The 27,395-nt window shown below is 27.9% G+C and overlaps 3 protein-coding genes across 12 annotated transcripts in view; 2 read left to right on the top strand and 1 right to left on the bottom strand.

Annotated features, from left to right (window-relative positions):
- LOC145187327 (S phase cyclin A-associated protein in the endoplasmic reticulum-like) overlaps positions 1 to 20,245 on the top strand; it is a 25,156-nt gene extending 4,911 nt beyond the window's left edge. Inside the window, exons 9-33 of one of the 9 annotated variants that reach the window (XM_090099331.1) lie at positions 81 to 221; positions 496 to 567; positions 649 to 678; positions 824 to 877; positions 1,108 to 1,179; positions 1,359 to 1,429; positions 1,915 to 1,996; positions 2,284 to 2,337; positions 2,693 to 2,785; positions 4,074 to 4,169; positions 5,522 to 5,622; positions 9,438 to 9,503; positions 9,628 to 9,754; positions 10,277 to 10,392; positions 10,468 to 10,591; positions 15,771 to 15,967; positions 16,393 to 16,533; positions 17,670 to 17,746; positions 17,869 to 18,023; positions 18,317 to 18,378; positions 18,495 to 18,582; positions 18,753 to 18,832; positions 18,973 to 19,084; positions 19,172 to 19,211; positions 19,367 to 20,245. In XM_090099331.1, the coding sequence (XP_089955457.1) occupies positions 81 to 221; positions 496 to 567; positions 649 to 678; positions 824 to 877; positions 1,108 to 1,179; positions 1,359 to 1,429; positions 1,915 to 1,996; positions 2,284 to 2,337; positions 2,693 to 2,785; positions 4,074 to 4,169; positions 5,522 to 5,622; positions 9,438 to 9,503; positions 9,628 to 9,754; positions 10,277 to 10,392; positions 10,468 to 10,591; positions 15,771 to 15,967; positions 16,393 to 16,533; positions 17,670 to 17,746; positions 17,869 to 18,023; positions 18,317 to 18,378; positions 18,495 to 18,582; positions 18,753 to 18,832; positions 18,973 to 19,084; positions 19,172 to 19,211; positions 19,367 to 19,464 (2,349 nt within the window). In that variant the 3' untranslated portion in view covers positions 19,465 to 20,245. Of the gene's footprint in view, positions 1 to 80; positions 222 to 495; positions 568 to 648; positions 679 to 823; positions 878 to 1,107; positions 1,180 to 1,358; positions 1,430 to 1,914; positions 1,997 to 2,283; positions 2,338 to 2,692; positions 2,786 to 4,073; positions 4,170 to 5,494; positions 5,623 to 9,437; positions 9,504 to 9,627; positions 9,755 to 10,276; positions 10,393 to 10,467; positions 10,637 to 14,295; positions 14,425 to 14,680; positions 15,544 to 15,770; positions 15,968 to 16,392; positions 16,534 to 16,609; positions 16,733 to 17,669; positions 17,747 to 17,868; positions 18,024 to 18,316; positions 18,379 to 18,494; positions 18,583 to 18,752; positions 18,833 to 18,972; positions 19,085 to 19,171; positions 19,212 to 19,366 lie in introns of those variants that run through there. The other 8 variants (XM_090099323.1, XM_090099338.1, XR_016456092.1 and 5 more) reach the window with 8 other exon arrangements.
- Positions 11,782 to 14,046, bottom strand: LOC149893359 (uncharacterized). Its single transcript, XM_090100973.1, has 3 exons — positions 13,735 to 14,046; positions 12,818 to 13,564; positions 11,782 to 12,491 (listed from the first exon to the last, which is right to left on the bottom strand). The coding sequence occupies exons 1-3, from the start codon at positions 13,985 to 13,987 to the stop codon at positions 11,782 to 11,784; spliced, it is 1,710 nt and encodes a 569-aa protein (XP_089957099.1). The 5' UTR covers positions 13,988 to 14,046.
- LOC145187454 (alpha-aminoadipic semialdehyde dehydrogenase-like) lies at positions 20,026 to 27,395 on the top strand. Of its 2 annotated transcripts, none has more exons than XR_016456101.1 (18): positions 20,026 to 20,241; positions 21,024 to 21,077; positions 21,329 to 21,394; positions 22,204 to 22,284; positions 22,429 to 22,552; positions 22,635 to 22,767; positions 22,893 to 22,937; positions 23,298 to 23,375; positions 23,463 to 23,520; positions 24,540 to 24,579; positions 24,790 to 24,831; positions 24,931 to 25,140; positions 25,370 to 25,454; positions 25,551 to 25,630; positions 26,469 to 26,495; positions 26,606 to 26,765; positions 26,936 to 27,140; positions 27,221 to 27,395. XR_016456101.1 is itself a non-coding variant. In XM_090099382.1 (18 exons), the coding sequence occupies exons 1-18, from the start codon at positions 20,071 to 20,073 to the stop codon at positions 27,273 to 27,275; spliced, it is 1,599 nt and encodes a 532-aa protein (XP_089955508.1). In that variant the 5' UTR covers positions 20,027 to 20,070; the 3' UTR covers positions 27,276 to 27,395. The 2 variants fall into 2 exon arrangements, 1 of the variants encoding a protein (XP_089955508.1); XM_090099382.1 differs by having other exon boundaries at positions 20,027 to 20,241; positions 24,931 to 25,025.

The following is a 27,395-nucleotide window of genomic DNA, read 5'->3' as shown; positions in this document are numbered from 1 at the left end:
TATTGTTATCTTTGTTATACTCATAAGAAAGTTTTTTTAAATTCTCTGCTTCTTAAAAAGTTGTTATGAATTTATTTTAGGTACGCAATGTTCGAAACCTAAAAAATCGTTTAATTGCTGATAAGGAGCGCTCAATGTTGGAGCAGATGAAAAAAGCAGAGCTCAATAGAATGATTGTTTTACAAGAGAAAATTAAGAAAGCTCAAGAAGAGGAGGCGAAAGTACTTTTTATTAGATTTAATTTTGTAATAGTTTTATTTTTATTGCAACAACATTCTTTTTAAATTTTTTCTGTTGCAAATATTTTTTTAAATTTTGCAGTTCTCGTTGGTTAGCAAAAATTAAAACTTCAAATTGATGTTATTAATAACTTAATTTATATGTCAAGTATAAAGTAATTTTCTTTGAGAACTGCATAAAAAAATAATCAAGCTAAAAATTTTTGCTTATAACTTAAATAATGCGATTGGTTTATAAGCCTTTTTCTTTTAACAGGTAAATGAAATTGCATTCATCAATACTTTAGAGGCACAGAACAAAAAAATTGAGGTCCTAGAAAAACACCAAGTACGATTATGCTTTTTTCCACAAATTTTATAACTGATTTGTAATTCATTTTGAGTAAAAATTTTTAATGTCTTTTTTTAGGGATCAGAAGCAAGGTTACATGATCTTTTGGTACCAAGTCTTCTTTTGATTTTAACATCTTTTTTAATTTGTTCAGTTTCATGATTTACCTGATTGTTACAAAATAAAACATTGCTTTGCTTTTATTTTTTTTTGTCTCAATTTTGTTCAAAACTTACAAATGATCCTATTTAAGGAAGAGAGGCAGAGGAGGAGATTTGATAAACAAGCCAAAGAAGAGGCAGCACAGGCAAGCAATATTTTCTTTCTGTTTTTTGTTTTTGTTTTAAGAATTTTTTAAGGTTTATTATGTTTTAGTATGATTGCAAAACTCAGGTTTGTAGTGAAAAAGTTATTAATATGCAAGCTCAATTTAAAAACTCAACTTAAAATTTGAACTAGGCTTTATTTTCTTCAGAAAATGTTCAGGACTCACTAATTCGTTGAAAAAGGTTTTTTAAATAAAAATGCTTTTAATAGGAGCGAAGAAGAGCTCTAGAAGAAGAAAGGCTGGCCAGACTTCAAGATATTAAACAACGAAGAGGTAATCAAGTAAGGATCTTTTTAATTTTGCATTTGTTTTTGTTTATAAAATTATAAAAACATTAGTCTTTTTTATATAGTTATTCACAAAGTTCTCTATTTAAACATGTAATACTTTCTTATTATAGATTTTTTATTATCTTTAAATTTAAGTTTGTAGAAAGGTAACAAAAGTATTTTATTATAAGGCTGAAAAATGGCTTAAAGATAGAGTGGAGAGAGAAAAAATTCGTGAAGAAATTGCAAAAGAAAAGCAAAAGTAACTATTTAAATTGTTATTACAAATTCCTGATAATTTATTACAACAAAATGTAAAATAAAGTTGTCATTGTGTAATTAGGTCAATGCCATCACCATCCAGTCATAACCTGTGCAAAGTTTGTACGTTCAGTCAAATTCTGTAAAATGAGTAAACCGTCAAAATTTGTTGAGAAAACTAGAAATCAGAAAATGTTTTTAAAACTTAAATTTAGACTTTAGAAGAAATGTTTACTGAAAATATTTCTTCATAAAAATATATAAAAGTATGTTTTATATAAATGTAATAATAAATATTTATTTGTGCTAACTTATATTACAAGTAATTTTAGCTTTAAGTATTTTTAATTTTAATTTCAAAAATAAGTTTTTTTTGAAAGCAGTTTGAAAAATTTTAATAATCATAATTAATAGCTTGCGTTAAAAAATCTTAAGACTAACAGCCTACTTTAAATATGCCAAATTATAATTTTTTCTATCTGTAAGAGAGCGTGAAATGAAAGTGGCTGCAAGGAATGAGGCTCTTCAACAAGCTTCAGAAGAGCTTCAAAAGAGAATAGAGCAAAAAGTAAGTTAATAGAAATGTTAGTTACACACAAAAATTTATGTTTTTAAGTTCCTATAAAAGTAAATCAGAAGAAAACAATCTATGTAATAACTTATAGGTATAATTATTAGGCTGTTGTTTTATAATTTTATGATGATAATTCTCTTCTTATAACAAGTAAATACTTATGAAAATAGTAAATAATTCAAATCTGTTACTTTCTAGTCTGCTACTATTCTTGTTTTCTTAATTTTTAATTAAATGCATTTTGCTATTTTGCCTAAATTTATTGGAGTGTTTATTTTTAGCATATTGAGTCAACACGAAGACATGAACAAAGAATTGAAGATATTAAAGAAAGAGTTTGTACTTTTTTATTGTTTTTTGTCCAATTTTTCAATTTTAAATCATGTTTCTAAATTGAAACCATGAAAGATAATAAAATTTGTCTTTTAGGTTAGTTAATTTTTAATTAATTTAATTTAATTTAATTTTAGGTTAGTTAATTTTTAAGTTTGTTGGTATAAAACATATTCCCAGCAATTTACAATTTTGGCACCAGGTTTCTTAAGTCTTAAGTATTTTAATCTTGGTAACCAAGTATTAAAAGGGTGATTTCAAAATAGCAACAGTAAATTCCTGACATTAAAAGGTTGTGTTTTTTTTTTTTAAATATCATTTTAAAAAATGATAAAAAAAAACTTGTATTTTTTAAAGGCTGCGAGTTCATCTCGGCATGGTATCATTGAAGATTCACCAAGTGCCATTCTTTACAGCAAAATGAAAAAATGTACTTTATGTGATGTAGAGGTAAGAAGGATTTCGAAAAATGAAATTTTGGTTTTAACTAAAACTTTTAAAGTCATGCTGCTCATTAGAAATTGTTGTTAAAGATTTTTAAAGTGATTATGGTTTTTTGTATTTTAATTTTTCCTTTCCTAGGATATTATACAGGGTGTGTAAGGTACTTGAGGCATTAACAGATAATAACTTTGTTATTGAAAAATGCTAAGAGGATGAAACAAAGCTACTTTTCTATAATGCTATTTGATAGATTCCCTTCAGCATTAGTAACTTCTTGTATGGAAGATCTAAATTATCTATGATGTATGAATCAAATCCTGTTTTATACTGGATATTACTCTTAGGAGGCCAAACACTACGGAATCTGTGATAAAACATTTCAGCCATACAGTTCTGCATTATTTTAGCCTTACAAAATAGTACAGTATCTTGCTGAAATACATAAGCCTTCTATTACATATATTGTGTCTATCCAAGGCTCATCAACTATTTTCAAAGATTCAAATCACCTCTAAGATTATGCAGCTTTGTTATCACTGAGGTCTGATGCAAAGGAATGATCCTTTATTGCTAACAATCCCAAAGTCATCTTTATTATTACTATTATTATTTTGTCTTGGAAAACCCATCACTGCTTGTTTTTAGAGATTTCAGTGAAGTGATTTTTTTTACTTCAAGCTTTTTTTAACAACTCTTTCCAGTAAGTTAGCATGAGATAATAACAATTTAAAAAAATAATCAAAAACCACATTTACTTATATTTTTTGGCTGACCAACCAGTTTAAAAGGTCTGTTAAAAAAAACCTAAAGTAAAAGTTTTCATCTGAAAATCTCTAAAAAAGAGCAATGCCATATAGCATCATGTTCTGGTGAATTTTTAGGTTTTTAAAACCCTTGTCTAGTTAAGTGATTTTCTTTTTTGACAAAGAAAGACTTTTAAAAATTGTAATATCTCTAAATCACTCTTTTAGCCACAAAAACAGCATGGTCTTTCTTGAGTGAGCTGAGGATTCTTCAATTTTTGTTTTCTGAAATAAAGATGTATATTATGTAATGTTAGTTGTTTGCAGCAAAACAAAAAAACAAAAAAAAAGTATGTTCTCAAATACCTTAGACTCTTTATATTTCCTTAGCAAGTATATAAATATTTGAAAAAGTCAAAGCTCTGGAAGTAGCTTCTTAAAAATATGAGATTATTTCTATCAATGATAACTTGGATTAACGTTATTTTTTCAAAATGATTTAAAATCTGATAAATGGTGAACTTTTACTGTTCAGTTCTCTTATTCTTAAGATTTGCTCAGATGTCTATATGGTGAGCCATTTGAAAGGAAAAATACATAAAACTGCAGTTAAAGAAGTCAACAAAAAAATAACAGATGCTGAAATGGTATTTTCTCCTATTATTTTTACCTAAAAGTTCCAGCGCTTGTCTGGTTTCGCACCCCCCTTTTTTTTTTGCAGATTCTGGAAGATCTTTGTCTGAAACGGAATAAAATGGTACTCATTTTTATTTTTGACAAAGAAAAAGTACTCTAATTCACATTTGAATATTCCATTTTTCCGTTAAAAACGACGCTGCTTTTAACTCCATTTTGAAACTTTTTAATGATAGTTTTAAAACCATTAATTCAAACCGCTGAAACTATTTACCTGGTTTTTACAGGCGTTCATAAATACAAAGAACAAAAAAACAATGATATATTATATGTAGTAGATGTCTAACTTCGGTCCGACAAGTGAAGCGTGGAAGCCATTTTTAATTCAGGCTAAAAGCTTATCTTCCTATATGACATTTTAAAAGTTAACATTAAAATAGTGAATTCATGAGCTGCGTATGGTTGTTCTAATAGATACATGAAAGGAAGTGACATTTTTTCACAGATTTCCAGTTCTGAACAAAGAATTTTGCAAAATGTGGACAATCGTATTAAAACGTGAGAAGTTTACTGCATAAAAGCATTCGGTTCTTTGCAGCAATTATTTTTTACTTATTTAAGTCACTATTAAAACGAGTTTTCGAAGTATCTTTAAATTATTGAGAAATTTAGATGCTCTTAACATTCATTTTTACTTTTATTTCTCGTGTCGGATATAGCTCTTACCCTTATTACAAATGCTGGATTAAATTTGTAAATAAAAAAAGCGGTTTCACTTTTCGTCGAATAAAATCCCGCAAGTTAGACATCTAGTATATATAATATATCATCGTTTTTTTGTTCTTTGTATTTCTGAACGCCTGTAAAAACCAGGTAAATAGTTTCAGCGGTTTGAATTAATGGTTTTAAAACTATCATTAAAAAGTTTCAAAATGGAGTTAAAAGCAGCGTCGTTTTTAACGGAAAAATGGAATATTCAAATGTGAATTAGAGTACTTTTTCTTTGTCAAAAATAAAAATGAGTACCATTTTATTCCGTTTCAGACAAAGATCTTCCAGAATCTGCAAAAAAAAAAAGGGGGGTGCGAAACCAGACAAGCGCCAAAGTTCCATAATTTCTTTTAATGTTTTCTCTACCCAGTTTGTTTAATTTTTTACCTTATCATTTAATAGTAACAATAGTAATATAGAAACCTTAACTTTTCAGCTTATCAACTTATAAATTATAGATTGTGACATGTATTTTTAAAATATGAATGAATGTAGATATGTATCAATGTATGGTTGTGTACGAGAATTTTATATCACTTAAAATTTTTGCATTTATATTTCTCAGGAAGCATTTTCTTCTAAATATATTAAGGAAGTAGAGATCAACCATTCACAAAGACAAAAAGAAAACAATGATCACATCAAATCGATGAAGAAGAAAGCAAAAAAACTTAAATCACGCATGAATGCAAAGTATTTTTTTTCTCTCATTAAATTGTGTTGTATGAAACAAGCTATAATAAAGTTTAGCATTTGTTCATTTGAAAAATAAACCACTTTCATCGTCCTCAATTTAAAAATTTTGTAATACTAACTCCTTACTGTCACAAAATTAAGCAATTTAAAAAAGTTGATTTTGTAATTTCTATTGTAAAGGAATTTTCATAATTGATTTCATTTTAATTGTATTGATAGATTTCATAAAGTATCTTAGATCATTTTCAGAAATGGAAGTTTCAACTGAGAGTTTTAAGCAAAGCTTTTAAATAGGGTAGTTTTTAGATATATTTTTAAAATACTCTCTATGTTGGCAGGGATGCTTGCAGTAGTCAATTCAATTGCTATCAATAATTCAATCAAGCATTTTATATAAGATGAAATAAGTCAATTAGCATAAACAACAATGTAACAATAAATAGTCACCTAACTTTTTTACTAATTTTTATTTTCAAACATCTAATTCTAAGAATTAGACATTTGAAAAAAGATTTTAGAATATAAAAAAGTTAAGCATCTGCGAATCGTTATCGAAATATCGAAACTACCAATATTTTTTACGATAATTGTTTTCAATATGAATTGGTATGATCCAATATGTTTCGTTATGATTTCGATAAATATATCATTTGGGCTTCTATATGCACGATATGATTGCTTTTAGCGATAAATATCGCATGAATTATTATTTTAAAATGTATAGCAATATTTCTTGAGTTTTGATATGATTCAATACGTTCCAGTAAAATATTGTTTGGTTTTCGAAACTTTTTGATATTCTGCAATATTTTATATTAGATATGACTAAATAATAAGTTATTTTATATTAGATATTTTACAATATTTTGTATTAGATATAACTAAATGTTAATTTAAGTTTTTTTGCAATATATTTTCTTAATTTTTTGATTAAAATATTGATAAAAACTAAAAATCGTCTATTTTTTAACGCCATTTTTTAGATTAAGTTGTTGAAAATGGTTCAGGCGGTTAGGAGGACAATTCAACTGTTTATTTTTTTGAATAAAAACAAAAGCATTCTAAAAAATTTTTAATTTTTTAAAAAAGAAAAAGTTTTTTTTCTTTAAATAGTTATAGTAGTTGTGGTTAATTCAATTAAAATTCAGGAAAGTCCACTTTTTTTAATAATAATAAATAGTTTTTATGTAATTAAAATATTGTCTAGCTGAAATGTTGTCACTAATTATATCAATTGGAAACTTTCAGCTTTAGTATTGGTTTCGGCCAAAACCGAACCCGAAATTTCTGCTTCAGCAACCTTTTACTTTTTCTGTTTTGGTCGAAATTTTGGTTCAAACTTGTTATATAAAAAAGATTTTTTCACTGTTTACTAATTCAAGTATTACGGTTTCAATGGTGCCATTAGTTTAAATTCTTGCTTGCTATGGATACCTAGCAACATTTTATTTACCAAAATCATTATTAACTGGAAAATAGTAATAACATTTAAAACATTTATTGTATTACCCCCAAAATTACCAGATTAAGTATTTTTCATGCTACAAATGTAGTGGCACTGTTGGGTTTTTTATTTGGTTGATAGGATCACCTGAAATGCTTCATTTTGCATAGTTGTTAGCTTAAGTGACTTTCTTAAAACAACAAAGTTATAAAATAGACTAATATTAATGTGGCACTTTGATTGAAAACTATTTTATGCATTTGAAATATTAAATAAATAGCCAATTAACAATTTTAGGTGTTTTTATACAGTTCCAGGACTCAATTTTATATTTCTTAAAAATACCTACTCCATATAAAAAAAGAAATTAAAGCTTAAACCTTTAAATGTTGTGGTTAAAAATTTTTTTTTTTTTTTTTTTATGTTTTTCACAAAAGCAAATTTTCTTAAATATTCAAAGTGTATTGATTATGATGTAACAGAAAATAAAGGTGGTTTTAAAAGTTGTATCACTTCTGGATTGAATGGTTTCTTTTTGCTTGAGCGTTTTTTTTCTTCTATAACTACTGATAAGTAGGTCTGAGGAACAAAGAAGCCTTCTTAAAACAGCCATGTTAGTTTTTTTCTTGGAACATTTGTGTGAAAAATGCTCTCAAAATTTCCTAAAATTCTTGTTGCATGATTCTTGAGCTTCTTCAGAAAGCAATCCAGTAGGTAATGAAAATTGTCGTACAACTTCATGTCCATGTGATAAAATACAATGTAAACTTTGTGGCATATAATACCATAATACAATTCTACATATCTATTTGTAACTTTGTGGCATATAATACCATAATACAATTCTACATATCTATTTGTAACATTTACACAATACACTTGGAAAGCATCTGGATTGATTTGTAATCCTAAGGATAGTTTTTGTAAATCATATTCATTAAGCATAAATCAAATCCAATATTGCTAGATACTATTTGAGCATTTTCAAAAAACCTCCCAGTATTTCCATCATTCGATGTACCTGAACCACGAAAGTGCTTGAAAGACTTAGGGGCATCAATAACAAGTCCAAGTTGTTCTTTTATTTGTTTTTGTATTTTTTTCTTTTTTATTTAATAGAAACCTTGTCCTTGCATTAGTTCTTGTTATTCTCTTTGAAACGAACTTCAGAGCTTTTGCATATATGCCACTTTTGTCGAAGATGGTTCATGAAAGTAGTTAAGTTATTATTTGCAATTAAATTGATGTCGTTTGCAACAGCATCTAAAACATTAGAATCAACTAAAGTATTAGGAAGTTAGCCTTCAAGCTTTCTTGTATTACATATGAATAAATATCAATTTCATGTTTTAACTACACAATCTAAAAATATAAATGACATGTACACATTTAAAAAATATAATAAAAAGTTATTTTAAGATGTATAATTATTAAAATAAGTCTTTAACACTAATCTAGTCTCACTGAGACCCAATTATTACATAACCATTTTGAATAAAATGCATATAATGTTTTTGCCACATAAAATTGGATGCATCATTTAACTTGTAAAAATCAGTAATAAAGACCATGCTGACATCTGCGGAAATTAAATCAAAACTTATATTGATAAGGTACATATTGGACAACGTATTTCATGTCTCAAATAACTGGACCACCTTGGACCGCATATGTATATGATTTTTTAAGTGAAATTTTAACTAAAAAATGTACTCTAAATACGCCATCATTTGAAATCAATTTATTTGACATAACTGACGTGCAAAATAGTTTTGCAATAGCTCATTTGAAAGATAATACTTGAACTATGCAATAAAAAAAGAGGTTTTAAAATTATTAATTATTTTATGCTTATTAGTAACACAAAAAATGTTATTAAACTTAAAAAAATATTTTGAAAAAAAAAAATTTTTATCAAAATATTTTTTTATCAACAGCTTAAAATGCAAATGGCATGATAGTTACACAAAAATACATACATTTTATAAAAGCTGGATGTTTAAACTATAAAATGGTATATAATAATGTCATTTTTGAGAATGTCTTTTTTTTTACTTCAGTCCACCACCTGGCCCACTGTGCACTACCATAATGCTTAAAAAAAAAATAGATTAGATAAGAAATAGATTAGAAATTTAAGAAGTCTATGAAGCTTCAAAAAAACAAACTGCATGCATGCATTCATGTACATACATACATACATACATACATACATACATACATACATACATACATACATACATACATACATACATACATACATACATACATACATACATACATACATACATACATACAAACATACATACATACATACAAACAAACATATGTGTTTTATGTAGTAAAGTATTTCTTGTTTATAATTTAGGGGAAAAGATTTTGAGGCATCATTTCAAATAAATGCAAAAGGAATAGAATCATCTAAAAGAGGAAAGTGAGTTATTCTCATTAAAATCCATAATTTTATTGATTTTATGTTGTGATTTCTATTGTTCTTGAGTTTTAAATTATTTTGTTTCTCGAGGCAGTAGAAACCATTAAAACTTTATTTACTCTAGGTTACAGAAAGCATTAAAAGATATCAACAATGTTTTACAAGGACATTCTGATGTTGTGTGGCCAAAAAACAAAGTTTCTTTGCTTGATAAATCATTGAATGAAATTCTACGCTCACTGGATGAATCAGTATGTACTTACTATTATTTTTAAAGACAAGGAAACAATATTTTATGAAGTGTGTTTTGTAAAATTTTAAAACCAGTTTATACAGAGGAGCTCATTTTTTGTGCTGAAAAAGTATTTTGCTTTTCATGTTGATAATAGCAGGCTGTAGAAAGATAATCTCTGGTATTGTTCATGAACATGACTTAGACCTGTGTAGATTTTAATTTTAAGAAGCAGCACTTTTTGTATTACAAATGTTGTATACTATGTACAGCAATATTTGCAACATTTAATCATAATGCAAGCAGTTTTATATTGAATTTTTACTATTTCCCTAATGCAAATTCATACAGATTAAATCAGGTCAGTTTAAGATCAATTCTTTTGTGAAAATTGTTACCATGTTATGTAACTATTAGTGAATTATGTAATATTTAGTAAAAAGTGAAAAAAAAAGTATTCATTTTTTTTTTTTTAACTTTAGCTTTCTCCAAAATGATATGAATTAATTACTTTTTTTGTCTGTAAAAATATTTTTTTTAGAATATCAATGACCAAAAAGTATTTTGCCATTTGGGAGGCTTAGCAGTATTATCTCGAGTTTTATTGTTGTGGGATACATCAAACATCGACAAAACAGAAAAAAGTTTAGCTGCAAGGTAAATTTTTTTTAATCATTTGCAATTATCAAACATTAAAATTGAAAGAAAAGTTAAAAAAAAATTTGTTTATAGAACTGTTAAACTTGCTATCAGAGCAATTAAAGTTGCATGTATTGGGTGCTCGGAAAACTGCAATTACATGTTACTTGGTAACAAGCTGAGTATTTTGGTGGATTTGCTGTCTGTTGCACTCAATGTATGGTTATTGATTTGTTATCTTTTGATTGTCTTATTGGGAGCAGTGATATTTAAGTTCTAAATATAATTTCAATTTCCAATTTTACTTAGTTCTTGAAGCATTGATTTAATTTCTAATTTTAATTTTACTTCTTTTGAATCAGTTCTGATGAAATTTCAGTTCAGTTTTTATGATTTCAATCATTTTAATTCTTATTTCAGTTTCTAAATCAGTTCATATTTTACTTCTATCAAATTTCACAGCAATTAGTAGTCCTAACGACACATTTTTTTGAAAAAATTAAAGTGTAGTCTTGAAGTGTATGAATTTGGGTAACTTGTACTTGTTGCATTCAAAAAAAAAAATCTTATGGCTCTTTCCGGGGCCTTAAAAAAAAAAAAACTTACCCCACCCCGTGGTAAGTTGGCGCAAACTATAATAAAGATTACAAACGTATTAGTGAGTAAAAATTTATAAAAATTTTTTAATATTTCTATGAGCTAGAAGCAGTTAGTAGTTCGAATATGAAGCCAAAACAACACCCCACCTTTGTTCCTGGTAGCAAAATCCACTAAAAAAATTTTTTTGTAAAAAATAAATTAAAAAAATTTTTTTTTGTAAAAATAAATTTTTTTAATATTGTTACAAATAATAATTTTAAAAAAATTGATTTTATAAAGATATTTTTGTTTTCCAGCTTCCCCTGTGAAAATTTTTCCAATAAACCCCAAATACCTTTCAATAAACTGCCTAAAGATCCTGAAAAACGACAACTACTAAAAAAACCTGACTGATAATAGTAAATTAATTGTGACTGGAATATTTATAGTAGTTTTATTCATAGGACCCAAGATGAAATGGTCAATTAGGAAAGTTCCCTGAGATTTCTGATACTTTTTGATAAAAGACTCTGCAGATAAACGCAATTCGTCAACTTACCCCTGCTGACAACTAGCCCCGGTCTCCCCTATCATTATTTCAAGAAATAATGTAATACATAAGTTTCAAGAAAAAAATTTAAAAATTTTTTAATTTAATAATAAACATCTAAATAACCATACAAATAGTCATAAAATAGTCATTCAAAGATTCAATTGAGTTATAATAAGATTTTTTTTTTTGAAATTGAAAGAAAATATCTGGTTGAATTATAATTACAAGTTTTTGTTCAGTTTCATAAAAACTCTCATCTCTAATGATTTTTTCATTCAATTGCGGCGACCAACAGTTAAAATTCCACAAAGTGAAAAAATCCTTTCTACAAATGCCTGTGATGCTGGGGCGGACAGTAAATCTTCAGCCAAAATTGCAATCTTGCTATACTTGCTTTTGTTTTGTTTCCAAAAGAGCAGGCCGTTACTTGTCAGCGCTTCATCACCGCTTATGTCAACCAAATACCTTGACAGCTGACTTGCAACAGTGATATTGTCTTGGTTATAAATCTTTCCTTCTTTTGTAAAGATTTTATTTGACAAGAACTTAAAGCGCTTTATGGCAGCAAATTCACATTCAGATCCATTTGACTCAGCAGCAGCTTGTAATTCTTGTTCTACTCCACAAACTTTTATTATATAAATCTTTGCTGCATGGAGCAAGGTGCCCATTTCCGGTGTGAGGATAAAGACAGCAACGGTTGGATCTAACAAACATGCAGCAGACGGAAGAGGATTAAACGTATCTGAGTCCGGCTGCAGAATTGATTGAAACCGTTGACGTAGATCTCCAAGAAGATTTGCTGTCAAAGACTTGTTGATAGGATATTCTTGTAAATGGCATTCCAAATTGAGTATAGATGGTAGAACCTGTGAAAGAGACTGGGCATCGGTCTGAAGTATATCTGTTTGTACTGCAAATGGTTCCAAAAGTGAAGAAATGTTTTGAAGACGAACCCATTCACTTGCTTTGAATGTGTCGATTCCTAAATTTAAGTAAACTATCTGTAATTAAAGTTTACTAATAACAATTGTAATAACTAATAATTGCCATTGATGTACGTCTCATTTTTCCATTCTGTTGTGATGCGATTTAAAAGGCAGGGTAAAGTCTTTCCGTGTTTTTAGTAAACCTAATTTAAAGACTATATACCCTGTCTTGTTTTTTAATGATAATGACTAATGAACTTACAATTTATTAACATTTTCGTTTTTTTAGTTTAAATAAGGTAAGACACAATTTTGTAGATTTAATAAATTTCCGAAAACAATTTATATACACTAATAACATAAATAATAAAATAATATGTACCGATTTCTGTAAGATTTTCATTCACCGATGTCTTTATTTTCAACAGCCGGTCAATCATCTGATATGTACTGTTCCATCTTGAGGTGCAGTCAGTTATCACAGACTTCCCACACTTGTCAATAAGTTTCTCAATTGCCACACTTGATTTCCTAATTCTTGATACAACTTGTCTCGTTTCTAAGATGGTTGCACTATAATGTTCATAAACTGGTTTTATGAGAAGCTGGAGTGTGTGAGCCATACAGGGCATTCGACGATATGGAATATGATCTGGTAGGAATAAATCAGTTTGTTCTGACTGAGACTGGATCTCTTCCTCATCAGTTTCATGTTCAGACTCGTCAGATTCAAACTCATAAGATTCAGATTCGTCAGATTTCTTAGCTGCATGCACTTCCTGTAAGAGCCTGATGGCTTTAACCATATTCGACCCGTTGTCTGAAACAATCAACATAACTTGATTTTCTCTAATACCCCACTGGTCAAGACATTTCTTTAAACATTCGGCAAGCATCTCACCCGTGTGGGGATGTTGGAGTTCCATCAAATTTAGGAAAGCATGTTGTGTTTTATCAATGGTGGTGTCATAGAAACAAGCAGATATTCCAAGGAACGATGCTGTGAGACCCTTCTTCGTCCAACCATCAAGACAAATTGTTACTTTGCGTGTACGATTTATCAAGTCTTTCAGTTGTGCAGATTGTCGAAGAAAACGCTCGTTTATCTGCTTGTTCAGTGTTGCAGACCCTGCAATATAAAATTTAAATCAGTTAAAATTTAATGCACATCAGTTTGTGTAGTTAGTTACTATAGTGTTACATTAATGATACTATAATTACAGGTAAACATTTAAAAAATGTTTAGCATTGAATGAATCTAAAACAATAATTTAAAAATTTAGTTGTGTTAATTATTACCTGGCAATTTAAATTTTGGGTCAAGCGTTTTTATCATCTTTCGAAACGACGGCTGATCTAGCAATACCATTGGATAGCTGGTATTAACAATCATTTCAATCACGCTATCCTGACGCACTTGATATTCACTTGAGTCCGTTGGCCACGCGGTGATTCGGTGTTCAAAGCTCTCTCTTATTTTCTGGGTTTTTGTCTTTCCACTATTTCGGGAAGATGTAGAATTGATTTCATCAATTTTACGTTTCAAAAACATTTTTTCTGCATTTCGTTTTTTCTTTTCATCCGTGTAACATTTGTGTGTCTCTTTATGTATTCTCTGAATGTGCGCTACTAATTTACTGGAATTTTTTCCGGCAAGAAATGCGCCACACGCGCTCTCATTATTTATGTCCTGTACTAGACACGTGGATTTGTCAGTTTTTTCATCGTAAACGAAGAATTTCCATACAGGACTGTCACGCTTCCTACCAGCCAACAACCTTGATAAACTCATTATTCTGTTATTGATTGATTTGAAACTCTTAAGAATCTATAGATTTTTATTTTATTTTACAACAAAAGATTGGACGCATTGAATTTATACTTAACGTAATGACAAGCACGTGACCAGTTTTGTGGTCCATTAATACATTCTATAATCATTTCAAATATCATCGTTATGGTCAAACATGTGCTCCAATTTCAAACCAAGTATGTAAAGTTTGTAAACTAATTGTCAAAAAAAACTAATTATTGCATCAAAACTTTTTTAATATTCAATAATTTTCGTTCGTTAATAATTCTTAATTCTATTCCTATTTTCGTTTTTTGATGCTTATATTCAATTCTATTTCAGTTTTCGTTCTTCAGTTATATCCTAATTTTAAATTTTTATTCACATTAACGAAATCAATTATTTTTACTTCAAATTTTACTTCACGTTAATGAAAATATCACTGATTGGGAGTGCAAATAAGTTTTATTGGGTTTACAAAAGATGGTGTAACTAACATTAAATTGCATTAGACCATCTTGTAGTTACATCATTTCTGGCTAAAAAACAGTATGTGTCATGCCACTGAAGTGTAAGCAGCATACTCTCTTTGTACTCTAACCTATTTTTCTAACACTCTAAACTTTGTGTCAATCTTTGTGCCAATGAAACACAATTTGCAGGAAGTGCTGCTTTTTTGTTTTAATTTGAAAAAAGATGCAGCTGATAGATATTGATAGCTGTGTGAGGCATGTTGGGAACATGCTCCATTGATAAAAACATTTGAGTACTGGTTCTAGCTTTTTAAAAGTAGCAATTTGACCAGCCATAAAAAATGCAATGGGAGGGAAGTAAAGTTTGAAGATGCTGAGTTGGAGGTGTTATTGGACCAGGATTTATGCCAAACTTAAGAAGAGCTTGCTAAAAATGTCCCCAATGTGCCAAAAGACAAGACTATGTGATCTTTCTGCACAAAAATGCTCAACCAAATAATGCAAAAGCCATCTAAAACACTATGGAGGTACTTCAATTAAATGTGCTATCCCCCCTCCCCCTCCCTGTATTTACCAGATATTGCTCCTTTTGACTACCACTTGTTCCAGTCAATGGCTCATGGCCTAACTTAAAAGCACTTCACTTCTTACAAAGAAGTAGAAAATTGTGTTAATTCTAGAGTTGCTTCAAAAGAATAGAAATTGTTTCAACATGGAATTTGTATGCTACCTAATAAATGGGGAAAAGTCATAGCTAACAATTAACAATGCTTTGTATAAAATACGTTATACCAGTTTCTCTCTGAATTTAGCTTCAAAGTTTAAAAAAAAAAAAAAAAAAAACCTCAAAACTTATTTGTACCCCAATACTTCATTGTCTTTTAAATGTCAATGTATTTTTAGCAATTACATAACAGAAATTTGACAAATTAATATCTTTATAGAATTTATCTAAAAATTCAAAAGATGATGGTCACAATCTTTCTATGATGAATTTATTTGTATTATTTTCAGTATTAATTCCATTTGTTATACTTTTTTTTTTTTTTTTTTTTTTTTTTTTTTTTCAGCCAAAAAAAGTTAATGAACAAAATAATAACCATGATTGTGTCACAGAATTATCAACTTTTCAATTACTTCAAGCTGACTGTTCATTGGTGATTGTCATAATGGAGACCATTGCAGCAATAATATCTCCATTTTATCCAAAGTGGCCAAGTGAAAATCAAATTAGTAATAGTATGCAAAGACTAACAGACTTGATAAGGTTCGATTAAAAAAAAATACAATTTGATAAATAATTAATTTTAGCTTTTAACAAATTTTGTTTCTTTTGGTAGCATTCACTTTTTTAAGATATTAAAAGGACATCAGCATCTAAAAAAAACATAGTAGATAAGGAATAGTTTTGTATTAAAAATATTTTATTATTTATGCTAAAATGATGTAACAAGGTTTCTGTACTTGAATGTATTTTCAGTCCAGTTGATCAGTTTTATTGTTAGGGTAAAGCTCAAGCTTTTTTTTTAAGCATAAAATTTTAGCAAAAAACCATGATTTTCACTTTTTTGGTTACTATTATATCTAAGAATTTCTATTATTTTAATTAACTGTAATAAATTACTGTTATATTGTCATTATTAATATGTTAGTATTAATCTTTTAATATTTTGTTTGTTTTTAAATTTATAGCTATGTGGTTTGCAACGGCATTCTTGAGAAGTTAGTAAATGTTTATGGTGACCTACAAACAACAATTGATGATTCAAATATTTTTTCAATAATCAAATCAATTGTTGATTTTTATAAATCAATTGTCATCTGTAGTGTTAGGTAAAGTATTACTTTTTCAGATTAAGAGTAAGGATTATTTGTGTTCTCTCAAACACGATTTTTTAAACTTGTGTAGTTTTACATGATTGGGCTCCAAGAAAAGAATTACTAACTGTAGCATGCAAAAGTTTGGAAATGATGTGTTTGTTTTTTTGTTTAATTTATTTGTATAAATGTTAGTTGTTTTTTTTTCTTTTTCTATTTGTCCAATTGGACTGAAACTTTCACAGAAGATTAATAATATAAAACATGATATTTTGCTTTAAAAAAATCTTTTACGTTACCATAGAAGTTAATAATAAATATAAAAAAATTTTTACGTTATCATAGAAGTAAATATTAAGAATGAAAAATTTATCCACACAAAAGCTTGGAAACAATTTGTAAAAATATCACATTTCCTTTTCCATGTTTCATAGTTACCAACTGATATCCACCTGATTTGAATAGCGTGACAAATTCAATATGGGTCTTTTTATTCTTCATAGAAATTAATGTTTTCTTTACTAGTTATGTAGCAAATAAATTGGCTTAATGTAGCCTTCATTTTGCTGTGTCTACATGCCAATTTACTTTTTAATTCAAAGGCATTTCAGAATTCAAAGCTACATTATCCCTTTTAGGTTGTGCTTCAGACAAATTAATGAGTTACCTATTGTCTCTTTTTTTTATTAATTTTAGGTCTTTCTGAACATATCTTGTTTTTTTTCCATCGCATCAAATTTCCTGTACTATATGACTAACTTTAAAGTGTAACACATTAAAGAGATGCTGATTTGCTATAGGAAATTTGTTTGGTTTAGAACAGTTCAGAAAATCAAATTTTATGCATGAGTAGTTGCCTCTTTTTAATTTAAAATATAAATTAGTTTACTTGTTCTAAAATATTTTTAGTTAAATCATTGAATAATCAAATATTTTATAGAATCTCTTATTGTTTCCTATATTCCAAAAATGTAGGAAAATTATTAGGAAAATGTTATAAATTGTTTTCAAAAATGTTCCCAAACATTTGTGCTAGTAAATTTTTCCTTCCTTATAAATATTTTTTGAAATATTACTTTTAATAATATTAACCTACTGTGAAACTTTTGCATACATTGCAATTTTACTCTAAAAGCTAAAATTATCTTCAGATTAGATGATATGTTCAGTATAAAAAAAGATGAAGTATCATTGCTGTCACAAGTTATATGTAGAACCGATGCATTAGGTAAAGTTGCTTTTAGAATTTTTTTCTCCCTTAACCTTCTCTCTTCTGTTGATCACTTTTAATTTCTTTGTTAAAACTTTTTATGGTTTTTATTAAATTAAAAAAATGTTTCACCTTTATAGGTTTGATTGGTCTTATGTATCTGCTGCTGCATCAAGGGAGTACAATGCGTATACCACCAAGTCCTCTACCTCTACCAGAAAATACTATCATTTTACTGACTTCAACATTTAAGCTATTAAATGCACTACCGTTAGTTGATATTCATGCATTTCAGGTAGGTCAATATGGTTTTTTTAATTTTGTGTTCGCATTTTTGGAATATTTAAACAAGAGCATTTTTTGTGTAATGTTTGGTAAAGAGTATTTTGTTATAATAAACTAAGAAATAAAGAATTTAAAAATTTAAAGAACATTCAAACAATCATTCAAATTATAAATTATTTTTTAGGTGCCAGAAAATTTACAATTTAAATATCATTTAATGTATGATTAAAATGGCTACTATTATTATTTAACATATGGGTACTAATATTATTTGATATATATTTTTGAAATTTCCTTTTGTAGAACACTTTGTGCAAAGAAGGGATTTCATTGCAATATCGTTCTGTGGTCAGTTATGTGCTTAGGTTGGTAAAAATGCATTGTTAAAATTTTGTTGTTAGTTCTATATACCTAGGTTTTGTTTAATTTATTTACGTTATTATAATCCTTTTTAAAAAAGCAGCAAACATTGTTTTTTTAGATACACCTCAAGTGAAAGGTGCGATGATCTTCTTCATGAAGTGATTCTTAGTGTTGGATATTTCTGTGTGCTTCATGAAGAAAATCAAGTTAGTTTTTATTTGCTTTGTATTTTTTTTTTTTTTTTTTTTAATTTTCTAACATTTTGTTTATTTTTTTATTTCTAAATAAACATTTTAGCATTCGGTTTCTTAGTTTGAGTCTTTATAAATTTTCTGGTTCATTTTTTCCTGACAAAGATCTCTTTTTACTTTTATAGCTCTTCTTGCAAACAGGCCGAGCACCTTCTCTTGGTCAACAGCTTTGCACATTACCTTTCTCATATTTCAGTGACCCAAAGTAAAATTAAATTTTAAAATATTTTCTGTTACTGCACACTCATTAGAAGTAAATATTTTATTTTGTTTTTGATTTTTTCTGTTGCTTTTTTAGCCTTACAATTGAATTGTTTTGAAAAAAAAAAATTTTTTTTTTACAAGGTTGAAAACAGTTTTGTTTCCAACACTCATCTGTTTGTGCTACAAAAGTTGTGAAAATAAAAATGTCATTTCGCAGGATGTTTCTCCGTCTCTACTTGCGTTGTTCTTGCAGGTTTGAACTTTATTGTGTCTTAAAAACTTTTACTGGTTTGGTGATAAGTTTTGATTATTTTGGGACTGAAATCTATTTTTATCATAGGAGAAGATAGATGAGGTAAAGCCTGAAAAATCATTAACTGGTAAGATTTTCTCTTAAATTAACAGTATTTTTTGAACAGAAAAAAATTATTTTAATTTATTTTTTTTAGTAATTATTATCTTTATGAAAATGACTTATGTGATATTTTTTAAAAAGACCTGTTTTTTTGATGTTTTTTTATTAACTTTGTTACAGTGGAGGCCATAGAACAACGGTCCAGGCTTGAACTTCGATTTCCACGAGAGTTATGGGAAGAAGCTAAATCATATTTTACAGAGCCTCAACAAAATTGATATTTATTTTATTCAAAAAACAAAGTTACAATATGTATTATAATCTTTATTTAAACTTTTTATCCAGAACTTGGTACACTATAATATATAATAATTTTATATATTCCAAATGAACAAAAGAAAAATTCATAGCATTTAGAGTTGTTATTTAAGTAAAAGTTTGGTGAATAAAATTAAGGTAATTTAAAAGATCGGCTTTTTTATTTTTTGCATTTATAAACAGCTTTATTTATATAGGTTTATTTATATTCAGATAGGTTTTAACTTTCTTTATAAAAAATAATTTTAGTTTGTTCAAGTAGCAGAGCTTTCCAAATTTAAAAGCAATTTTTTTTTAGTGGTTTTTTTAAATTTTGAAAAAAAAACTGCACAGAAATTGTTTTTTTTTTTTTTATATTTATGGTTTGAGTTTTTTTTTAAAAAAAAACAAACAAACTCTGGTTTATATATTTTGTAATATTTTTTTTTTCTGTATTCTTATGAAATTTATTACACTTTTTTTATATAACCATGTTTTGTTTAAAAAATGTCTTGTTTGAAAGTATCCCTGCTAAAACCTTTTCTGGCCAGCCATTTTAAATGACTTTATTTTTATAGGTAAAATTAATGATGTTCTTGCTTAAATCTTTTTCACAGCAGTTCCAAACTCATTTATTGGTTGTAAGGCATAGTAGTTCTTATCTTGTAAATAACCCAAAATACTCGTTCCTGAAAGATCTTGGGCTGCAAGAAGACAATCTTGGTGTGTACAATGGGAAGTGGTCTGGCTCAGGAGAAGTAATCTTTTTATATATATATATATATATATATATATATATATATATATATATATATATATATATATATATATATATATATATATAAATATGTATATATATATACAAGTAAAAAACTGTTTTTAAAAGATGATTTGAAAGTTTGATGTTTACACATTTTTTAATGAGCATCAACATATTGTACTTTGTTCATTAGTTGCTTGACTGTCACAATCTAAGTATGAATTAAATATGAATAAAAATAGTCCAAATATTGAAATTGAAATTTATTTTAGTTAAAAAGGAGAAAAACAAAAAAGAGAGATAAGTGTGATAGAGTAGAAATTCACAAGTGGTAAGGAACATATTAATTTGGATCCTGCTGCAAAGTTTTTGTTTAAAAGAAACCTTTTAATCAAGCATAATGATTATCTTGTAATTCAATTGTCTGGAAAAGGATGGTGATATTATTTTAGAATGCTATTATTGTTTATACCAAGTGTATGCAAATAACCCAGAGTTCTGTCCCACACACTGAATCTTATTTAGAGAAAGTCACTTATGTGCTTTGAGAAATAATTTATTCTTAATGCAATAAGAAGTAGAAGCTAAGTAAGTCTTAATGCAGTAAGAAGTAGAAGCTAGTTTAAAAACAGCATTTAAATATGCTAGTGTACCGATAGCTTTAAATGATATTCAGCCCCTTTAATTATTTATAAAATTTTTAATTTTCATTTAGTCATTTCATAAGCAAGTTAATTCTAAAAAAGTGCAAATATTTTAATGTTAAAATATGTTTTTTAGTGGGTTGAATCGCTGTGTCCTATAAATAATCAAGTTATTGCACGTGTTAAGCAGGTATGATTTAAATTTTTGGTGTGGTTTTACATTTTGGTATTATGAACTATGGTTTGTTTGTACATAAGTATTTTCAACTGCTTATGCCTAAAAGCAATAGGAAATGGCTGCTATTCCTCAAAAAAAAAGTTTTTTAAATTTTACTACAAAAATTGTGTACAAAAGTTCAAAAATTGTGTTTTATTGTGAATATTTGATATTTTAATTCCTTTATTAAGGATCTTTTAATGTTAGTTTGAATAATTTTCTAGGGAAATACATCAGATTACTATGAATCAGCAAAACTTTCTTTGAATGCATGGAAGATCTGGAGAGAAGTACCAATTATTAGTTATAAATTATGCTATAGAATTCTTTAGTCTGTATTTTATTAAAGGGGCTGTCCAGTCCAAAACATGTGTTTAAAACTCCAAAACATGTGTTTAAAAGAAGAGAAGCTTACAGCTTAAGATCAAACATTTTTGTCTCCAATTTTTTATCTTTTTTTTTTTGTTTGTTAATTTTTAATCTTTTAATATATCACAAAATGGAACGTTTGCGTATTTTATGTGCAAACAGCAATTTAGTAGCAATTACATACTTCAAATATAAAGTTGCAAGTTAATTTTATATTTTAATGAAAAATTGGAGTTGTTAGTTTTTTAATGTTGTCATTAATTTTTTTTTTTCCTTGATTGATAAGAAGTGTTTGTTTCTTTGGGAGAAGATTTAGTGAATTTTTTCAAATTTCAATTTCACTTTGCTTCAGCAATATTGCTGTTTTTATAAGACATAAATAACTATTCTAATATAGCCCAGTAGAGATCTCAATTTAAAGTTCCTGGAAATATCTACAAAAGTAGCTATTAATAACTTAAGTTTTTAAATTTATGTTCAGAATTTTATAATAAGGAATTCATTTTTAATGTTAAAAAATGTTAAAGTTAATGAGTTTAAGATGAAATCAATTCTGTCAGTTTTTAAACTTACCCTTAGAGTAGAATCTTTTCTATTTTATTATTTGAAAATGTGGTTTTTGATTGGACAGTCACTTTTGAATTTAGCTTTTCTTTGTATAAATCAATCTTATTCAATTAAACTCTATTTTTGTTTTGACTAGTTAATCAAATTGGCCTAATTTATTTAGGTTCCAGCTCCTAAAAGGGGGGAAATTGTTCGACAGATTGGTGACCATCTTAGAAGAAAACTTCTTCCACTTGGAAAGTTGGTATGCTAGTTAAAACCTGTTAGGTGCTGAGTGCTGAAACTTATCTTTATTGCTATTAATTAAACTTCAACATTTCTAATTCCATTTACATGTGTTTTTTGTTTTTTTTTTAAATTTAATTTAACTATTTTTGTATTTTTACAGACTTCTCTTGAAATGGGAAAAATAATACCTGAAGGGATGGGTGAAGTGCAAGAGTATATTGATATTTGTGATTATGCTGTTGGTTTATCTCGGATGTTACCTGGGCAGATTTTTCCCTCTGAACGTACAAAAGTGTTTTTATATTTTTTTATATGGCCTAATAATTAAATTTTCAATGTCATACTGGTTACATTTTTCTTTTATAGGTTCAAATCATATGCTTTTGGAGCAGTGGAACCCGCTCGGTTTGGTTGGTATTATTACAGCATTTAACTTTCCAGTAGCTGTGTCAGGATGGAACACTGCTCTTAGTTTAGTTTGCGGTAACACTCAAGTGTGGTGAGCAAAAATTAATATCTTTTTACAACTAATTTTCCCAGGCAATTTATAAATGACTTATAAAAACAAAATTTCAATTAAAATATTTTAATGTGATTTTTGTTTCATTACAATTCTGTTTTTAGGAAAGGTGCACCAACAACTCCACTTGTGTCTGTAGCTGTAACTAAGTGAGTACTTAATACATCTTCTATTGGAAAAATATACCAAGTGTTTTAAATTCAATGTACTTGTTTGATTTTTTCTTCTACCACCAGTTTGATTTTATATCTGTATTTTTTTCATGATTATTCTTATAAGTTAGTTATTTGTACTTAGTCTTCTCGTTTTTTATTGCTCAAATTTTGGGATTTTATTTAAAAACTGATGCAAATTCAGTGTTTTATTATGAAGATATTTTCAGGTCTTTGGACATTTTTTCTCAGCCTCTTAGAATACAAGAAAAAAGTTGAAGAATAACTTTGTGAAAAAAATTTAAAGAGGTTGTTTTTAAAATATTTATTTTATAAACCTTTTAAACATGTTTGTAGGATTCTGGCTGATGTTCTAGAAGATAACAATCTCCCAGGGGCTATATGCTCTTTAGTACAAGGTGGAGCTGATGTAGGGTGAGAACAATTCAAGATAAATATGACAAAAACTTTTATATTTTTAAACTGTTAGTTCAAATTTTAAAGCACAGTTTTTACATTCAGAGAAGCTATGGCAACTGACAAGAATATTAGTTTACTTTCGTTCACTGGGAGCACTAAGGTTTCTTATTTTTGTAATTTAATTAAAATAGAAGTTAAGTTTTTTAAGTTTTATGCAGAGTTGATGAACAGCAGAAATCTTGCCACTACATTTCTTTTACAGCCATTTGTGGTTGCCTCCTAAAGTTTTTTGTTGGCATAATGTTCTAGCTTTCATCTCCCATTTGGCAACTGCAGCCAGTTGAGAGGCAGCTGCCAATTAGGGAGCAGAAATTTTTTTAAAAATGTTTTTAACATTTGTTTCTAATTTAACAAGGAATGAAAATGAATTTGATGCAAATATTGCCAAATTTTGACTAATTTTAAAAATTCTTAAATTGTGTTGAATTTCAATTAACTGAAAAATGAAATACTTTTATGTTTAAAAGTGTTTTTGAAGGAAATACTAAATTCCACATTTTTTAACAGTTTTAATAGTGCAACAGATCTTAAACTCATGTTGATCAAACAGAGGAAAAAATAATATTTATCCATAACTCAAGTGAAAGCTGTTAAAGTTTTTTAAAGAATAATTTGCAGATAGTGAATAGTTTAAAGTTATCTAAGTTCATGTTCAAATCCAAGAGTTAAAAAGTGACTCTGACAAAATCTTAATTTTTTTGAATAGCAATTTATAACAAAATTCTGATGTTAAGTTTTCAATATTTTTGTACCTTGGTACAAAAATATTGAAAACTTAACATTGAAACATTTAAACTTAACATTGAAAAATTAACTTGGAAGTTAATTTTTGTAATGCTTTTTTAATTTAAAAACAAACCTTGAAAATGCTTTTAAGTTTTTTTTGGCTACCTCCAAAAAATTCTTTCTCCAAAAAAAATTAAGGAGGCAGCTGTCCATGGCTCCCACCTCCAGTCAATAATACTTCTCTGAGTTGATAATACTTCTCAGCAGCAATGTTTACTGCAGAGAAGTACTATTAGCTCTGGTTTTAAATTTAGAAAATCAAAGTATTTTAACTCATAAAAATTTGTATTATTTACTATTTTATGTTTAAAACACATGTTTATTATTTTATAGATTGGTCAGAAAGTTTCATCACAGGTTAATGATAGGTTTGGTAAGTAAGTATTCATAAATCGATTGTATGACTAACCAATAGGATGTATAGTAAAGAATAACTTGAAAAAAAATGTAAAAACATATAAATAATGATTGGTAATCAAAGTTTTTTTTTTCTTCTTCAATTAAGGATGTATTTATGAGTTATGTACTTTTATAAATTAATATTTTTGTAGCATATTATATATTTAATATTTTTTTGTTTTAGGCAAATGTTTGCTGGAATTGGGAGGTAACAATGCAATTATTGGTAAGTTGTTACAGATTCTCTTGTTTTGAATTATCATCCATCCAAAACTAAACAATTTGGGATTTAGTGAAACTAAAGTTACATTTTTTTTTTTTTTAGTAATGGAAGATGCAAATTTGGATCTCGTTGTCCCAGCTACAGTTTTTGCTGCTGTCGGTACCGCTGGCCAGAGGTGCACTACAACTAGGAGATTGGTATGTTTTGAAAATGTACTGCATTGGTTTATCAAATTCTTTGTCAATTTTCTGATGATCATATGGTGGTTTAGCTAAACCAAACCACCATCAGCAACAAAACTTTCTTTACCAGGTTTGTTTAACTGAAAAGAAAATAAGCTTTTTATGACGTTTTACATTCTATGACGTTTAAACACATTACCTGGATTATCAAGTTCAAGTGTAATTTAAGGCTATGTTAAAAAAAAAAATTCCTATGAAATTAAAAAACTTGTGTTTGGTGCAAGTTTGTTATCTTTTTTTATGACGTTTCATTTTTCTGGTTAGATTGTTAATATTCGTTTTTACTTTTTTGTGTGTAGATCCTTCATGAATCCATTCATGATAGAGTATTAGAACGCATTGTGAAGGCCTATAAGCAAATTAAGATAGGAAATCCGCTGGAGGGTCTGGGCTTTATTTTGTTGTGTTGACGGATCTCTTTTTTAAATAAAAACTTACATTTGAAATGTTAAGTTTTAAATTGTGCGCTTTTTTTTGTAGATGGGATTTTATGCGGTCCGTTACACACGGTAAAAGCAGTTGAGGCATTCCAGAAGGCTGTACAAGATGCCAAAGATCAGGTATTTTCACCTATTTTCCAGCATATTTGTGTGCAGTAATCACAATAAATAAAATTGACTAAAAATTGCAAACTGACATGAAAACCGGTAATTTGATAAATATTAAATTTCTGATTACACTAATAGTTTCTATAATGAAATTTTACTGAATTTTATTTTACATTAAACATAAGTCGAACTGTTTCTAAAAGATTTTTCTTTCTAATATAAATATTCAAAATCTGTTTTTTAGATTCATTTTTGTAAGATTCAGTTTTGAGTCATGATGTATGTATTCCGATAGTAAAAACAAATTTTGCGTTATGAAACTAGAAACAAAGTTGTGAACAACGTTTCCAAAAACGTCCAAAATCTCGTCGGTAAATGACAGCATATAAATAATTGAACAACCAACTACTGTTCTCAAAACAACCACTAGTTTAATGTTGTAATAAGGGAAATGGTGTTTTTAAAAGAAAAATGTGGAAAGGAAACATTTAAATATATGATAAATACATTTTTGTCCATGCCAATAAATGTGGAGTCTGCCGCTGGATTTTTGTTAAAATTAAATTTAGATTAAAATGGCGATGTGTTTAGCTACGTTTTTTTGCGAGTGCACTTCGGCGAACAAAAGGATTTGAAGATGAAACAATGAAATGAGACTATGAAATTTTTCTCTGTTTAAATAAAATGTTCTGCTGTTTGATTAAATTTTCTAATGTTTGTAATCATAAACAATCTCTATATATCATTTATCAATTACCGGTTTTCTAAAAGTCGGTAAATTTGCGAATGTTGTTAACAGATCTAAAAATGTTTTTATCAGAATTGTATAAATTATATTTATTCAACCCAGGGCGGACAAATTGCTTTCGGTGGCCGTGTGAGTTTACTTTTTTTTTTTTTTTTTTTTTTCTTTTTTTTTCTTTCAATTTCTTTCAATGATTTTTTTCTGTTAAGATTTTATATTTTTAATTTGAATTTAAATGATAGGTTTTAAATCAGCCTGGCAACTACGTTGAACCTACTATTATTTTTGGCATCCCGCATAATGCTCCCGTTGTTCATACCGAAACATTTGCACCAATATTATATGTGATCAAGTGCAGTAACTTTGAAGAAGCTATTCAATGGAATAACGAAGTTAACCAAGGTTTATCATTTTTCATTCCTAAAATCAAGTAGCGTACTGGCTATTTAAATGTTTTGAGTTTTCGTCCCAGATTTTTTATTTTACTCTCCTTTTTTCATTTCCAATAATTATAATCGTTAATCCTATATATATTATTTTGTATTTAAACAATTTTTTTTTTTTCTTTTTAGGTTTATCGAGCAGTTTATTCACTCGAGATATGGAACGTGTTTTCAAATGGCTGGGTCCTGCAGGCTCAGATTGTGGTATTGTAAATGTTAATATTCCAACTTCCGGAGCTGAAATCGGCGGTGCTTTTGGGGGAGAGAAGCACACCGGTGGAGGGCGTGAGTCCGGTAGCGATGCATGGAAACAATACATGAGGAGGTCAACATGGTAAGTTTTTTTAACTTAGACGTTGGAGTTTTTGTTTTAATTTTAGGTTGTTTTTTTTTCTAATTTTTATTGTTTTTTAGTACAATCAACTACAGTAAAAATCTCCCCCTTGCACAAGGCATCAAGTTTGAATAAGTCTGTCGTTTAAAATTTACGCCCGATATGGGCTCTAGCAGGACATTAACTGATTTACCTAATATTTTTATAATATTTGTGTACAAAAATGAAATTAGAAATATATCAATTAGAATGTAA

Source organism: Hydra viridissima, unplaced genomic scaffold (genome assembly GCF_058129835.1).
Source record: "Hydra viridissima isolate aposymbiotic clone 2 unplaced genomic scaffold, HvirCarnegie_v1 scaffold_1, whole genome shotgun sequence".
Lineage (NCBI taxonomy): Eukaryota > Metazoa > Cnidaria > Hydrozoa > Anthoathecata > Hydridae > Hydra > Hydra viridissima.
This window is presented reverse-complemented; position numbering and strand designations above follow the sequence as displayed.